The 17,541-nt window shown below is 37.4% G+C and overlaps 1 protein-coding gene across 4 annotated transcripts in view; it reads right to left on the bottom strand.

The window, feature by feature from the left end:
- Positions 1-17,541, bottom strand: part of PLEKHG1 (pleckstrin homology and RhoGEF domain containing G1) — a 126,486-nt gene that overhangs the window by 59,508 nt on the left and 49,437 nt on the right. Inside the window, exon 1 of one of the 4 annotated variants that reach the window (XM_033055374.2) lies at positions 6,243-6,479. The exons of the other annotated variants lie outside the window; for them this stretch is intronic. Within the exon in view, the coding sequence (XP_032911265.1) occupies positions 6,243-6,309 (67 nt within the window). The 5' untranslated portion in view covers positions 6,310-6,479. Of the gene's footprint in view, positions 1-6,242; positions 6,480-17,541 lie in introns of those variants that run through there. 4 annotated transcript variants of the gene reach the window in all.

Here is a 17,541-nt window from a genome sequence, read left to right on the forward strand (position 1 = left end):
ATGAAACTGTTTGCAAGCTGATTCAGTTAAAGTAACTTTATTCAGCAAAAGAGAAAGATGGTGGGTTTACTCCATTTTTTCTTCTTTTGCACTAATTTCTAAATACAGCCACGGATGAAACCAGCTGTATTTATTTCTGTTTCCAAAACTATGTGTCTCTTAATACCACAGGCCATAAGAGCGGCTATAATCTTTGCCCGGTCAAGTAGCATGAGAGCAAAAGTCCCTTTACCCTTTATTGAACAGGGCACCAAAAGATACGCAAATTTCCTCTCTGATGATATTTCAGTTAATACATGTTCTTTAAAATGTAAAACTAACACAGTTCAAACCTTTAAACTATGCACAGGCCCTGCCAATTATGAATTAATTGCAAAATGTTTTGCAAGTTAGAAAAACAATCTGGGAGAAACATTTCCCTCCTGATGAAAATGCGGCAAAGTTCTTTGAAAGTAATGACAAAGGCATCTTGCACTGAAGGCCTGAACACTTCATAGCAAGAATAGTCAAACTGGCTGTGGTCATATTGCTGCTTTTTGCATGGCAATTGTTACAGCTTATCTCAAAAATGCAACATCAAAAACTGAAGAGTGCCACAGCTAGACTGTGACATGAATGTGCACTTTGATGGAGAGAGGAGAAGCTGCCACTGGATCACCATGGGTAAGAGATCTTCAATGGCAAAATTACCAGACACAGGTAAAAAGTATCTCCCAACAAGCTCAACACAGATTCACTGAAATTATCAAGAAGAGGCTTCAATATCCATAATCCCCTTTGCCCTTTAAGGTGTAATAATACAAAGTAATTTTTAGGATTCAATGAGCAGCATTGACACAAACTGTTTCTAGAAGTATCTGCCAGAGGATTGTACAAAAATCTAACCCATTTTGATCACTGCATTTAACATATATTGATATATGTTAGATGTGTGATTTATTTAGAACTCATTCATGCCAAGGGAAAAAGATCTCTGTGTTAGAACATTCAAGAAAAAATACTGATACAGATGATAATTTATTGATAACACTTTTGCATCTGTCAATAACTTTTCAATGGAAGAGTACTGCACAGGGAGAAATGTAAGAGGATGAAAGCCTAGGAAGGCAAGAACAGAACGTTAGCCAGTCACCACTGCCAATTTGTTAGACTCTGAGTTGTGGTCTCTCATTTTATTGATTTTTCTTAGCAGCCACAGTAACATTGGCATACAGGGATGGAAGCAAAATGGTATCAAAGGGATTTACCAGATTTGTTAGTGGAGAGACCATGAGGTTTTTTCATTATCAAGTTACTATGAAAAGGATAGTTCAAACTCCAAGCCTCATGATGTCAGCACCATGCCTCACATCCAAAGGTGGCAAGAAACATATTTAAGATAAGAGACCTAATGATCACCATTAGCAAACAGGAAAACAATTATGCAGTGTGCACTGAGTGTGTTATACTGGAGCCCACCATTCTCTCCCTCCCCTATATTGACATTCTTTTCTCTTATGTTTGCATTTCTCTTTCCAGACTAACATAGTTGGTTTAGGAACATATTGCTGATACCGGTGGTTCTGCTTTGAGCCTGTAATATTACTCTGCACATAGTGATGTAGCTAGGAATCCCTCCTTAGCACTTCCACTTGCCCCTTTCATTTATCCCCTTTGTTACAGAGATGAATGGGTGTGGGCAGTGACAGCTTATACTTTGAACAAATAAAGGTAATTCACTATGCAACTCAACATTCTCATCTGAAATAGATTCATTTTAAGGAGGAGGGGATAAAAAAGAAAGAAAACAAAAAGACCTTCAGACTTGCCAAAGCAGTACAGAAGGGATGTGCATGCAGGATGTCAAAGTTTTCAAATTTCCAAAGTGTTTAGATATGGACTTTTTTCATGTGAGTTTTAAGGAAACACTTACTGTATTTAAATCAGAAGCTAAAACAGCCACTCTGCTAGAATGGAGGGGGAACGGGGTGGACGGGGGGACGGGAATCATGCTTTTCATTAGTAATTAGTTATCAGTAGTCTACGAGAATGATGTTTCATGCACTTAGAAGACAAGCTGTTTTTGTCTGCCAGGTGATGCTGCAGTGTCTGCCATCAGCCCTGTGCTAGGGCATAGCTGGCTCTCTACCACAGACACCCAGATGCCCATCCTGATACTTTTGCTGCTGTACAAAGACCCTTAACTGTTCCTCAGTTTAGTGCAGAAGCCATCTCACACGTGGTTATAGCACATGTAATCACCGTGGCGTCCTTTGGCACTGCAACATATCCAGATATGTCTTTTTATGACAGAAGGAGAGGAAAAAACTTTTCAACATAATATTATCTGAGGCATAAATGCATGCATAACAATCATCTGTTGCCAGATTATACACCTTATTTTGAAAAAAGAAGGACAAAGCTTGATCTGTTGGCACTGTTACAACCCTTAGTCCTACTGGAAAAACACAAGCAAGGTTAAGTAAAGGTTTGATATAATGGTTATGCTTTCCAAGTGTGATAAAAGTAGGGCTGGCATTAAGTTGCTCAACCCTGAAGGTTTGATAGATATCCTGAGACACACAACAGATGGAACTACTTATTTCTTCAGCACCTACATGCACCATCGACTGGGGACACTCCTGAGCCTGGGGTGAGCCATCAGAAAACCCTTAGTGTGCAGATCCTGTAAACTGATTCCTTTGGGAACGCTTTAAACTCCTGCATTTCCCTGCTTGTTACAACAGCAAGGGCATTTTAGCAACTGCACACAGGGCTCTGTGGTCTTGACTTTTCAGACCTGTCTCGCCAGATGAACAGAAGGAGAATGAAGCTGTGACTTTGCTGAGCCTGCTTTTACAGTGGAGAATCAGTGGCCTAATCTATTTGCAAGTCAATTTTAGAGTCATATGTCCAAGAGATGTGAATAAAACTTTTCAAAATTCACCTTTTATTACACCACACGAAAATTCAACACACAAGGTGAAGGAAGAAGAGCATCTCCCCTTTTTTTTGTAGTGTGCAAAAATCTTGTGTAAACCTACCCCCCCTCGTTGCATTGGGTTCAGTTTACACTCTGATCATAACAAGAGATGTTTCCTTCTGTAGTTGTTACTCTATACTTCAGTCCCCCATCACAAACAGCTGGGCTTGCAAAACAGACATGTCAAAAGGTTAAGAAATGAACAAATAGATCTTCTCCAGCTGTAGGAAAGTAGCTGACAAACTCAACCTTTTGAATCACAAGAGAAAAATACTACTATACTAAATATCTGGTATTGATTTAAAATGGAAATAAAGGAGCAGATTAGTTAATCTAGAAAAAAAGTAAGCAACTGCATGAAGAAATAATTTCAGTTTGAGAAAATGAGATGATCTTTAAGTAGGAAGAAAAGCATCTTAAGAGATATAAGATCTGGTGTGTAAATTATTAATCCAAAGCAAAATCCATTATAAAAAACCACCCAGTTTAAGTGAGCATTACTGAAATATTAACTAGAGCATATTAGTAATAATCATGTATCAGCATAAAGGATGTTCAGCAGGGACTACAAATATTTTATACATCTCAAATACTCATCTGTTCCAGAGCTTGTATCAAATCTGTAATGCTCTTGAATATTTGATACTTTGCTTTCAACATTTGGCTTTTATGCAGGATGCAAAATGATCCATATTTTTAGCTCTGCTTACAGCCTTTACACCCAAACAAGACCTGAACAGAAAGTTACCTCCTTTTACAGGGTGGGGAAAGGGATTTCCTAAAGCCTTTCTTTTTTCCTCCTTCCTCTCCACCCTCCAGTAAATGAAATGAAAGGTCAGTAAGTATTCAGTGCAGTGGAAAGCCCCAGGTTACAAATATAAATTAATTACAAAAGCTATCCAAGATTACAGTACCTAACTGGACATGTATTCTCCAGACTACTCCCAAAACCCAGACACGGTTGTGGAAATGCACAAAGTGTCCTGACATTGCTAGCAAAGATGATTAAAATATATTTACATGCATTACAAAAAACCCCACACCATACACAGGAACAACATAGCTCCCCAAATTTTTGCTCTTGTCATTCAAGATATTCATCCCTGAAGGAAACAAGAATATAATGTGTTTTCTATCTGCTGTCTTTCTATCTTACCCTAAAGGCACAGGAAAAATGTATCCTTAAAAAATATTTCGTTAATAAAGTCTTTAAATATTTTCTTACTCCTTTTGACAGACTGTAATAAACAGTTATCTAGTTTATATGCTAATTAAAGTCCTTGCAAGAGGATTAAATGCTAGCATAGGGATATATTTGACAGAAAAATATATTTATTATTTTAATTTTCAGACAAATTCAGTCCCAGAGCACTCTAAGGGAGTCACTTTAATCCCTGTTAAGCCTACCAGTGGTCTTGCCTCTCTCCTCTCACTCTGGATCACATGCCCTCAAGCCCACCAAGAGCTCACTCCAGCAGTCATGGCCCTGTGGACCCAGCTCCCATTTCACCTGCACCAAGCTTCTGCTCAAGCTGGGCAGCTGCAGGATTGTTCCTGCCATAGGGAGGGAGTGACCAGAGTACAGGGCCCAGGGGCTACAGGGGGAGGAGGAATTATCCCCTCTGTCATCTCATCACTGTTTGGAAAACTCAGGAACAACCAAGGTACCTGCACTCCAGAGCTGCACAAAAACCACCAGGCTGAGCTGTCCCAAAGACTGGACAGACGGTTTCTGCAGGTTCAACTAGAAAACATGCTCATGCCCTTAGCTATCAAAAGACTTCTGGGGAGGTGGTGTGGGTTGTTAAAAAGCATAAGAACCTGATGACAGACAGGCAGACAGACAGACCATATCCTCCTTATATCCTCATTTAAATACAGACTTCAGGTTCAGGCTTTCAGTGTCATTCATTAAACTGGAGTTAAGAAATCTAACAACACGAGTGTGTGTGTGTGTGTGTGTGAAGAAATGCACACATGGTACATTAGTTTCTGGACAGACATCACTTCATGTCAGCTGATTTAAACAAAACTGAGTTGCAGTGAGCCTCAATGATATCAGATGTACATTTTGGGACTTCCTATCTCTTTAAGAGATAGCTCCTTTGGGGAGTGTTAAATGTATCCTTCTCCTTTCTTCCCACATGCTCCCACAATTAGTATAGATTCACTTCAATCCATCCTTTGTAGATCACTTATATGGAGGCCAAGGCATAGAAGTGACTTATTTTGAACCATAGTAAGGTAAAGTGTTGAACTTACGAACTTAGAAAGTCAGCAAGCTAAAAGAATAAGGATTTAATAAAATTAATAAATAACTTTTTTTTTCTATAACTATCAAGTTTTAGAGAGAGCAAATCTTTCAATCACAAAAGGAAACCAGAATGATATGTGAGGCCATGATCTCCTTAACCTTTAACTAAAGACAACTACTTTTGCTTTCACATGTCTGTGCATCACACTTCCACAAATCAGTCTCTAGAGATAAAACAAGATTAGCGGTGACAGGAATAGGATATTATGCTGACATCCAAAATAAAAAAGACTTTGTACTTCTATGGTTTATGTATAAACACATCATGAAGCATCTCTAAAACAAAGTCTGCAGTTTCTCTCTATATCTTCTGCTTCTTTTCCTGCATCTTAAAGAGAAATAGCAAATGAAACATCCAGAAATAACATATTTTGGGTTGTAACACAGCTTTTCATTCTTATACAGCTATATAAACCCATACAAAATGCAATTACCAAGATGATCAAATCAGTCTCAGAGCATTTAACATTTGTCAGGTATTGAATTAGAGACATTCAGGTGCTTGACTGATGACAGAGATGACAGAACACATGCATACAGAAATGGACAAGCTTCAATGGCCACAGTGACTGATCATCCCAGTGATGCTTGACTCAATGACCAATTCAGGAGAGACCCTCATCTCAAAATTTTGTCATGAAAATACAAGGTGTCACTATTTGTCATTTTTCTTGCTACTTCATTCTCAGAAATCAGCATACCTTAGAAATTAATTGAAATATCACAGTAAATTTTCTATTTTAAATGACTCAACACTGAATGCCTATTGCATTACATTATAGAGCTGGTACATGAAAAGAATAACAAAAAAATTGCATACATAGTTTTACAGAACAGCATTATCAGAAATTTAGAAAATATTCTGGTTTTAAGATCTCATAAGAACTCTAAATATTGGTGGAAACTCTTAGAGGAAGCAGGCAAAAGAGAGAAAGATGGAAAAGGTGAAAAAAATGAAGAACTTACCCCAAAAACTCTTCCTACAGCAAATGCAGATTAATTTTCTCTGGAAGCATAACCCTATATATACCATACAGCCCAATTTAGCCAAGAAATAGCAGGAAATTAGGTACTGTGCTTCTCAAATATCCTAGAAATGTTATTATGCAGAAACACACTTGCAGAATGAGCCCTCCACCCTTCCCGGCCGTGATTACTTGTGCACTTGTGAAGCTGAGTAACTGGTAACTCTCCTGGAGACCTTCAGCACAGGATTAGCAAGTGGCTGACAGCCATCCTTTCATTCCAATTTTAAAACTGCAGTTTTGATACTGAGCTGGACACCTGCCATCACTGCAGGCCTCAAAGAGGAATAAGGCTAAAAAAAAAAAAAAAAAAAAAAAGAAAAGTGTATTTTCTTCTTTCAGGAAAGTTCTTTTCCCCTGTCTGCTGCTCTGCAGCATCTTCAGCCTCCTCAGGGAGTGCGTTTATTCCACTGCCAGTTTTACATTCCAATTCCAGAGAGCTGCAGGCACAGCAAGCAGTATCTTTCAGTTATTTAAGTTTGGGAGCCCTCCAGGACTGCTTTCCATAAGCTGTCTGGGAAAGGCTGCTTGATAAATTCACACTATGTTTAGGACTCAAACTCCTTGTACAGACTGCAGAAAAGACTGACAGAAAAGACTTTTTAAAACAGTAACATCCCCACCCCATGCACATACCACACCACCAACCTAGACCCACATAATTTGGCAAGAGAAATGGGAAGAAAAATTCTATTTTCTGCCAAAAGAAAATAAATTAGTTGCATATTAAAATAATTATAATAACTTAAAGACACAACCTTCTCAAACTTCTGAAGTGCACATCTTTACATACACAACATCTCTTTCTTTATTCTCTCTTCTAAACACACAGTTAAATTACTGAAATTACCCAGCAGCACCAAAGCTGCAGTGGACATCTCTACAGAAAACAAAGTAAGATGTGTCAGCCTAGCTTCTTTTCCATGGTGTGCATAAATACCAAATTTTCTTCTCTTCAAACACAGCCGTGGAGAGACAGAGAGTTGCTTTCCATTTTGTTTCTTTTGGGGGTTTTAGTTATTAATTTTTCTAAGTACTATTTTTTCCTAATCCAAAACTGAAAGCTTGCAAATCTTTAGAAATAGCGGAAACAGGAAAAGAGAGAAAACACTACTGCCATGCAGCTATGTAAGCAAGAAGGAGTCTTTCTTTTTTCTAAGACTATTTTGAACAAGAATACTTAGACATGAGCCTAAATTTCAAGCAATGAGTTAAGTCTGTAACAAAAGTGAGATCTAAATTAACTGAGGAGCTCTCAATGGTACATGGTACCACTTGCTAGCAAAGCCACACTCAGGCCAGTTGCAGGAGTGCAATCCATTTCACACTTACATAATGTTAGTAGATAAGCAAAGGGTAGAGCACTGTGCATAATTAGGAACCCAAACTGATGTTTAAACAGTTCAACTCTAGTCCTTAAGGAGTACAAGAGTTTAGGTCCTAGAAGTATCAATTAGCTGTTCAAAGGGCAGGGCACACAAGATGTACAATTACCACATATTCTAAAACACCTATTATTGCTCACTATCACTGGCTGTGTTCACTATGGCTTTGCATTATCAGCAGTACAATGTATACCTCAGTAAAGTGTCCATAAAGAGTCAAAATATTACTTGAAATTATCCTGGCATTAAGAGATAAGTTCCAGCTGTATTGGAGGGCAATACAGGCACTGAATAAGTGCGAAGCTGAATAACAACCACAATTCAATGCTCCATCAGTGTTTGTCAAACAGCTATGCGCATGCCGCAATACATTTAAAAGAAACTTCACTGATATTTTCCAGAAACTAACTTCAGAAGTTATCACATCAGCAGCTACATACTTCCCAGCATTTATTAAAATACACCCCACAAACCTAAGTAAAGTACTTCATGGGTGGGGGCCAACAGCCTGCTCATTCTAGCTTCAGGCAAACTACCTGTCCCTTCTTTCATGTGTTCTGACCAAATTTTGCAACAAGGAAGTTGAAAATGGAAAGAGGCTAATGAAGGTTTTCATTACTTCTTTTTAAACTTCAGCTGTGTAAACTTATGATAAAATATGTTTACTCCCTAGAAATCATATTAAAGTATGAAGTGAATCAGGGCCCCTAGAGATAAGAAAATCATATCTTCAGATAGGCTTTACAAAGCTTAATTTTCAATTGAAAAGCCTGACAAATCCTGAGATTTAATTAGTCCTGGCAGGTCTGTACCACGGGGAACATTTCCATAATTTCAATCATCAAAGTAATTATTGAAGGTTTTAGGCTGGATGAGAGAGAAAGGAGATGGGATAGCAAAGAGGAAGGAGCAAAGGAGGCAGTTTGTTTCTCACCATCAGCACAGCAATTTTTAACTTTGCAGTTCTGCACCTAACTTTGATCAAAAAAGAAAAATAAACTCAACCCAATGATAACACTTGAAGCCTCTGAACAAACAAACAGAAAACTAATTTAGTCATCTTCCAGCTCCCTCCCTCAGGCAGCACTAAGCAAATGAGCTCCATTCAAAAATTCACAAGTAAATACAGTGTTTGTCTTTTCAGCTCTTTTCTGTATGATTTTGTTCCTTTCATTTGTTCCTTTCAGCATCCAAGAATTTGGAGTTTTTATAGCACATTTGTTCAAAAATAAAGTTATTTGACATATTTCATGCACCTTTCTAATACACATGAAGAATTTGAGAAAGCAGGGTTCAATTTTTGGCTGCATGTATCAAAAAGTATTACTCTGTCAGGTACTACTTGATTCAATTTTAAGTTTCCCATTTTCCCAGGCTTGGTTTTGGTCACCATATTCAAATATTAATAATGGTCCTACAGCAGTGTGCACTTTTATCTTTATCACATATGCTTAACTTTGTTCTTCTGAGCAAAGAATGAAGGTCAGAGCAATCTCATTGTCCTCTTAAGCACAGTTCCTCACTTAAATATTAAACATATCTTACTCAGAAGTTACATTTCCATTAATTCATTTGAAGCATTTTGTACTCTTTTTGTTTTGTTTTTTATTAAAAACTCTTCCATCACGATTACACAACCTACCTAGACTATGACAATGTCTCAGCTCTGTTGTGGAGTGTATTATCCTATAGAGAACTTTAGTTCTTTTTGTAAGTATGCATTTTTACAGAGTAATGTTAGAGTGAAAATACAAAAGGGATTCCCTAAAACAAATAGAAAGGCCAGAGAACAGCACTTATAGACATACCAAGGAAAGGACAGATACAGCCACATGACCATCTTAGCTATTGATTTCTGAGCAGGCACTGAAACATCCTGGTGCAAATGTAGCAGTAGAAGGGCTACCAGCTCTTTTAATATTACTCAGCTTACAGGAGGAATAGCCACAGGACCACCAAGTCATCACCACCACTACTAAATTCTTTATTTATTCAGCATTATATTTAATGCTGAATAAAACATACACTGTTGATATAGTCTAGATATAGAATCTAAGCATACAATACCAATTATTTGCTGCCTTGATGATACGATTTAGAAGTCTTTTCACAAAAACAGGATCAAATGCTAAGCAAAGCTTTGTATTTTTGTTCACTTGGTATATTGATTAGAAACACCTCATGTCACTTAGGGATTTGTTCTTCCATAAACCTAGCAAGCATAAATATATGAAAAACAATCAGTGTTGTATATGGACTATAGATACAGTCATTATATCGGGCTAACCTGCAGAGAAGTTGAACAATTTTCTAAAGAAAGAGGTAAGTGTTGAATTTTAAGCATTTATAACACTTTCAATTTTCAGTAAGTTGAGGATCTAAGATCTATTACTGTTTGCCTTACATAACCTACAGGAGTAGAAACAAACAGAAACTGCAGCAGATATATCCTTATAAACAATGTCTTTGTAATCTAAGATTAAGAACTAGTTCAGACTAATGACAGTAACATAAAATAAAAGATATTCCCCGACTTCCTCATAGCTTTTATCTGCCAAAAGCAATTAAGAGTACTGCACCTTTGGGGAGTCATGAGGAAGGGAGGGAATGCTTGGTGAGGTTATGACCCTTTCTCTGATAAAAAACAAAGATCTGACTCCATTCCACAAGAGATTGGATACCAAAACCTATTATGCTTTCGATTTTCCCTTGGAACCTGTTCACTCTTTAAATCTTACCAGCAGGATAAGCATTACGCTCAAATGTGCAGATTGTTAGATTCCAAGAAAAAGTAAAAATAATAATAACAATTAAAAAATTTTAAAAGTTGACCTCTCAAAATCTGAGTATTTTGGTTGAGTTCCCCCTTTGATCTGAACAAGTCAACCCTGAATTCTGAGTTAAATTCCTCTGAGCACGCATACTCTGTACTACCATTACATGTTAAACTTGCAGCAGAAATAACATATTCATGAGCACTTGCTTTTATTAGGTCTAAACTAGCATTTTTTTGCACTCTTCTGCCAGTTGGAGCCTGGGTGATCACTTTCAGTGCAAATACCTGTGCCCATGGCCATGACACCTGCTTGAGGGGTCATTTCCACTAACTCCCCAAAAAACTCAAAAGAATTTTCAACTATGGGCATATGTAATCTTTCCTTCAGAGTTTAAATGCAGGGCGTATTAGAGAAAAAACAGAGGCAAACACCCTCCATTGCACCAGGGAGATCATCTTAGTCCAGCCCAGTTTACTCCACTAATAGCAATATTGCGTTGCTGCAGTATCCTGAATAAGAGCAGCAAAACAAACTGAAAACAGATCAGAATTTATTTTCTTTTTGTAAGGAAGGCCTACACCAGGACCTAATCTGAAATGGCAAACTACCTGGCTCTTGGGTTAAAAAAAAAATACAAAGGCAGCTTTTTCAGGTGTGATGTCTGCAAGCTTTTAACATGCAGACTGTAGTTAAGGCAAAATTATGATTTCTTCACTTCTGTCTAATTCAACTTCCCTACTCTGCTCTCCTCTCAGTATAGGACAGCAGAAAGCATTAACTTCTGCCATACTCCTTGTTCTCCATCTGTGATGGGATACTCTCAATTCACTAGTTGTCAATGCAATCATATACTACTGTAGAACCAGAAACCTGAGAAACAGAATACAATGGTTTTACAGATTTTCTTTTTCACTCACCGCTATCAGGATTCTCTAGGATTACCTTTAATCCTGTAATCAGAAAGACCATTCCACAATGGGGCTAAGAATTTACCAAAACCAAACTAAAATGATACCTTTTTCTGCCAAGGGAGTAAAGCTGAGTTAGTTCCATCACCGTAAAATGGAACTAGGCTCCCGTTTTGTTCATGCTGAATTGTAGAATACACCGTGATATCAGCTTGCTTTAGACGAAGAGATCCAAGAGCCCACTAGGATTTCACATTGCGATTGCTATCGCAAATTAGCCATTGTCATTGAACAATTCCCTCCTTCTGAGCACTGAAAACATAGCCTTGGACGTTTGATTAACAAATTCCGTCCTCCCATGCAGAAACAAAAGAAAAAGATTCCTCTGTAAAAGGTACAACAAAAGGTAACAAACCATGTCACAGGCATAAGCACATCACTGGCACTCTGAGGTTAATCACAGCATCCAACCTGCCGCCAGTGAGAAGAAATTCACATTCATGTGTGTTATTAATTTGCTTACCAGTAAACTCATTGTTTACCTGATGCTTTGTTCACTTCTCATTTATACTGGGATAGGTTACAAAAAGGCATTTCAAGGGAAATTCCGAAGCTCAACATAAATAAAGGATTAGTTGGTGGACACCACTTTCAAGATAAGGAGGTATATGCCAGCAGTGAAGGCACCTAAGTTAATTAAGCCCTTCTAACCACAGGATGTTTGCTCTGTACAAAAATTGGCTTCAAATGTTTTCAATGTGACACTAGCTGCAGAACAGCCAACAAAAGTACTACCTGTTTGCACAAAACAAAATGAAAATGGGATGACAAAAAAACACCTTGTCTGGGTTTGAAACTCCAACTTGTTTGATTTCAGTATTAAGTTACTCAGTTATGAATGAGGGATGAAACAATGGTAGCCAGACAGAACATGCCCAATAAGCAAAAAAAAAAAAAAAAAAATCCTTTTAAACAGGATTATACCAACCACTGAGCAAATACTATAAAAAAAATTAAAACCCACCAAAAACACACCTTAAAATCTGAGCTCCTGTTTGCTCTCCTTCAGACAGATTAGAGATTTGGAGAGCACAGATCATAATCACAGGCTTTATTTAAATATCATTGTACAAAGAATAAGCTAGCCTGGGCACTGCATTCTAAATACAACCAAGTAATTATACCAAATCATTGGTAAACATAATCCCAGGACTTTGAAAATTAGCACTTACTCCACAAAAGCCCAGACGTGTGTGATATATTTTAGTGGCAAATCCATTTTTCTACGTTGTTTTCCAATCCTTCAAGTAAGGGTAAGGTCTCCTTTCATCCACCCTTAAGGGATGCAGTTTCAGAGGAAGTCCCTAGATACCTTTTTTTATTCTTCCTGGTGTTTATGTGCACATTGACACCTCCAAAGTGGGACAGATTAATCTGTCAGCAAAACGACACTTGCATTTCTCCTGTTCATGACATTGAGACTTAATTTTTTTTAAAGAGTATGTTCCATGCTTTTTTATTTTGGATTGTAAGCTACAGTTCATCAGAGATCCTCCTGGATTCAAGAACCATGATGCTCCTTGCCTTTAATTTGAGTGGACGAGACCTGTGAGAGCTTGAGCGCTGTAGTATCCAACTATCACTGTAAACATATTTTTAAGATTATATTTGTATATGATAACCTTCTTCTGTAAATCCATAACCAAAGGGTAACTATCATTGTCATTTAATCTCTCAACAAAATCTGCCAACAAGTTCTTTGCATTACAGTATGGGTGAAGCTTCACCTAAAAAAGAGACAGCCACTACACCTCAGTTTTCTGTCCTAGTCAGAACTTACATCCTTCCAACTGCAAACAACTGTCTCCTGTAACAAAACTGGCAGCAGGCATTAAAGAGCCTTACAGCAGTGGATAGTTACTACTCTGTAAAAATATGATTGTCAGCAGCATCTTTTTTGCTATAAGGTAAGATCTGGGCCTACAGGAACAAAGAAGTGTGGTAGGCAGAGTGAAACATAATTAACCACTAACCATGGAGGAGAAAAAGAAAAGAGAAAATTCCCCTGAGATGACAGGTTAAATTCTTCCCTTCGGGTTGCCTAGAACACTGTCAAGTTCCTATCAGGTTCCTTAGGCAAGTCAAGGATTTGTTTAAGTATTACAGGCAAGGAAATAAACAGACCCAGATTTCAAAGTCTCGTCCCAGAGCCAACAAAAACGCCACTTTCCCTCATCAAGCTGCGCCTGTTGCTCTGTGTAAGGCTATCAATTACATCCTTTCCCATCTTGGCATTTAAAGTATCAAATTGCCCTGGCTGGATGAGAAAAAGCCCCTCATCTGCTTCAGAAGTAATGTTTTTATTGCTTGAGTCCAGAAGTTCCATTGTTTCATTAGCACAGAGTTAACACCAGAGAGAAGGGAAAATGAGTTACAGTTACTTTTTCAGCATGCATGAAGCAGAACATCTTACTAAGGCCTCAATAATGTTGAATTAAGCCTTCACATTTAATAAAGCTGGGCAAATCCACTGCACAAGTATGGTTTACTCTGCAAAGTATTTAAAACTAACATGGATGTTTAGCAGCAAAGCCCAATGGTAAGTGTGCTCAGGGATGGTCAATCAGTTCACATGCAAAAAAAAAAAAAAAACCCTCAAATAAAAAAACCAAAATCACATTCCTGCTAGTCTTGCTCCTGAAACAGGGCTTGCATGCTGGGTGAGAGCAAGCAGAGGTAAGTGAATATGTAACTAGACACAGGATGGGACTGTTCCTTCTTATGGGTACTACTGATAAATCTGCTTAGCTGTATCATGAAATCACAGCTCTTTTCCTGCAAGGGGGAAATTTTAATGTGAGTACTTAGCAATGAGCATGCCAACTTCTCTTTATCTATGAATTCTTCATTAATTTAAATTTATTCATTTGCTTAAATGTCTTGTTCAGAGAACTTCATAGTACAGGAGTAGTACAGTCCAAATGCACTGATTTCTGACTCAATAAGCACTTTAAAGTTTTTTTTTCTATGCTAATATTAGAATTGATGCTATTGGCAGCATAGTTTACAGGAGGTGTTTCAAAACTAACTTATTTTGGTTTTTCAGCAGAGGAATGGCATTCAAAGTACATGTACCTGATTGAAACACAAAATATTGCTATGGCATCTTGACATGAAGATCTCAGAGTATCTGAAACACACTGAATAAACTTCAGAAGACTATTCTGTGAAACTAATCACAATTATTCTGTAGTTTCAAAGACACAGCACAGTAACTTGGACTGTGAGCCAACCACCTATGACCCAAAATAGAAAACAAATAGATCTTGTCTGTGTCTGTGAAGCACATAGTTTCTTCAGGGATTTATGTTTTGTTTTTCTCAAAGTTGGCAATCCACAAATCAGCCTAGATCAGTCTCCCCCCCAGAACATACTCGTGTTTCCAAAGGGACATATTTTAAGCAGAAAATTAGCATTAAATGCAGCATCCTTAGAGCTTTTAACCATAACCTGTGCATCAGTTTATTTACCACAGCGGAAAAGAAAGCCAGTGAACCACTGTGTATTTTAATTTCTTCTGCATCAGACACCATATTGTTTTCAGTATTCAGTACTAATAAAGAGGATTCTTGGCATTTTAGCAAGAGTAATCTCTTGTGAGAATCCGAAGAGGTGACAAAGGATATCTCAGCAATATAAGTCATAATTAGGGCCATGCCAACAAGCAAGTTTGTGAGTCATTATTTTGATGTCCAAGTCACGTGCACAAGGTTGGGAGGCATAATACACAAAAACACAGTTGACTACTTTGAAGAAGCAGATAATACTGTGTGCAAATACTAGATAACTAAGCAACTATTCAACATCATAGAAGAGGTAGGCAAATTTTTTGTGTTTCTGAAAATAGAATTCTCTTTTAAAACTTTTAGGAAATCCTTCACTGATGACTTCTGAGCCTAATTTCAAAATCCCACTTTGTTTTAAACAAATCCATTTCACTTTTGAATGTTTCATAATGTTATTCTGGTAAGAAATAAAACAGGAAAGAAAAGAACCCACAAACCTCCAACATTCAGGGTTGTATTACACACAGGAACTAAAAACGTATTTCCCATTTGTTTGGTAAGTAGGCCACAGATTTCTTTTTCTTAATTTTGAAACCTGTCCAAGTTAAAAATCTGAGCTCTTTTCCAAGCTTTGATTAGTGTTTAGATTTCAGTGTCACATATACAAAACCACCCTAGAGCCCTTGCATTTGTATTCATATTTGCAGTACAACACAGACAAGGAAAGAAAGGTGGGCATCTAGGTAAGAGAGAGACCCACCCTTAGATTCCTTCCAGTCTACTCCGGCAACGACACCTCTCGATCAGGAGGTGCTGCTTTGGCAAGGAGCTACAAAAAGCAGTCCCAATCCTTCTCTCCTTTCTAACTCTCAGCCAATCTGATTATCAGGGTTTTCAAGTACTCTGTCAAGGTACTGAGAAAAGATCACAGGATAAAGTCTAACAGCTACAACTGTGTGATTTAAGAATGAAAGTGACTTTAAGTCATCAGTTCAATACTGTTTCCTCTAATTACTGGATCATTTCCTATCTGGACATTTATAGTTTTTGATTATACAGCTGCTAAGATACCTGTGATCACAGATGACTGCTATATTCAACAGCATCCAAAGTTCAAGGCAACAAAGTGAGCTCAAAGTAGTTTTTATCTTCCTTTCTGTTTAACCCTTCCAACACCCTGCATTATTATATGGTAATGTAAGTTACTGCTTCTCTACAAACTCACAATGCCAGGGTGGACAGAGAAGAGTATCGCAAAAAAAAAAAAAAAAAATCCTACCCTGGATTTAAAAATTACCTGTAAAAAGGGCTCTGTTATTTAGTAGTTTAGTATAGTACTCTGTGTAGTACTCTTTATTTTACTCTGTAGCCTGCATGCCCTTCAAAACTTTTATTACAGTTTTGGATTAGTTCAGAGATTTAAACCAGGGATTGGTCCCTTTTCCCTACTAAAAGAAAAAAGAATAGAAAAGTAAAACAAAAATTAATAAAAAAGTAAATAAATAAAAAGAGAGATTTAAAAAGAAAAAGGGAAAAGAATGTGCATTAATTACAAGGTACTGACTGACCTGGATTAGCCTTTATTCCAAGTCAGCAGAAAAGAATTCAGAACATCTGCATCAATTACAAGGATTGCTGTTCCAAGTGGATTTCTTGTGAGAAATAAATGAAGAAAATCAACTTTTGGCTTGTCCCTGTGCCTAAGTTTAACCCTGTGTAGTCTACTAATGAGATGGTACCTTTCTTACAAATTCTTTCACATTATTTTAGGAACAGACCAATATTCCATCTCATCAAGTTTCTGTCTGTACACTTTTTTATTCCAAATGAGTGGGGGACGAGTTTTCCCCTACTTATAAATCTTAAGCATCTTAATCAAGTGGGAATAGGGAAAAAATGCCTTCTAGATAAATAAAATTACATGCAGGATTTCAGTGCACTCAAGCTTTAGCTTTTATATTTCAAAAAGAGCATCCAAGCATTGTAAAGACTGCAAAATAAGACATGAGAAACATATGCAGAAATCCTACACTGTAACCACAGGCAAAAGAAGCTCAATCTGTTCAATTTACACAGTCAAGAGGTACCTGTCTGAGGGTCACAACCATTTCTTCAAACAAAAGTTTAATGGTTTAAGTTAAACACACCAACATGTTCAGTCTAGAAACAGGATTGCACTGATGGCACAATTAGGGATAAAAATCTTTTTGTTATGGCTGATTCTACAAAAAAAGTCCTTGCTTAAAAGACTAAATCTCTTTCTAAACAGTGCAAGATCCCAGAAACAAAATCTTTGCAATTCAGGTCTTCAGCTTCCAAAGACCACATTTTGCAGGAGATGGGCTCACACATCCACTGCAGTACATCCAGGTTTTAGGAACTTCTAGACACCTCTCCACAGGTGCAGATTCAGTGTTAATTCTTTTCATCAGGAAGTCCACAAAAGTCATTTGAAGACAAAAATTCCCACTTTTCTTCATGCACCAAATCCAATAGGTAATACATGTATTGATAAGCAGAATTACTGCTGAAATCATCACTGGACTTGGAAGAAAGACCAATTAACATATAAAATCAAACCATTAGTTTTACTTTTATAATTTT

This window comes from Catharus ustulatus, chromosome 3, assembly GCF_009819885.2.
Source record: "Catharus ustulatus isolate bCatUst1 chromosome 3, bCatUst1.pri.v2, whole genome shotgun sequence".
NCBI classification, from domain to species: domain Eukaryota; kingdom Metazoa; phylum Chordata; class Aves; order Passeriformes; family Turdidae; genus Catharus; species Catharus ustulatus.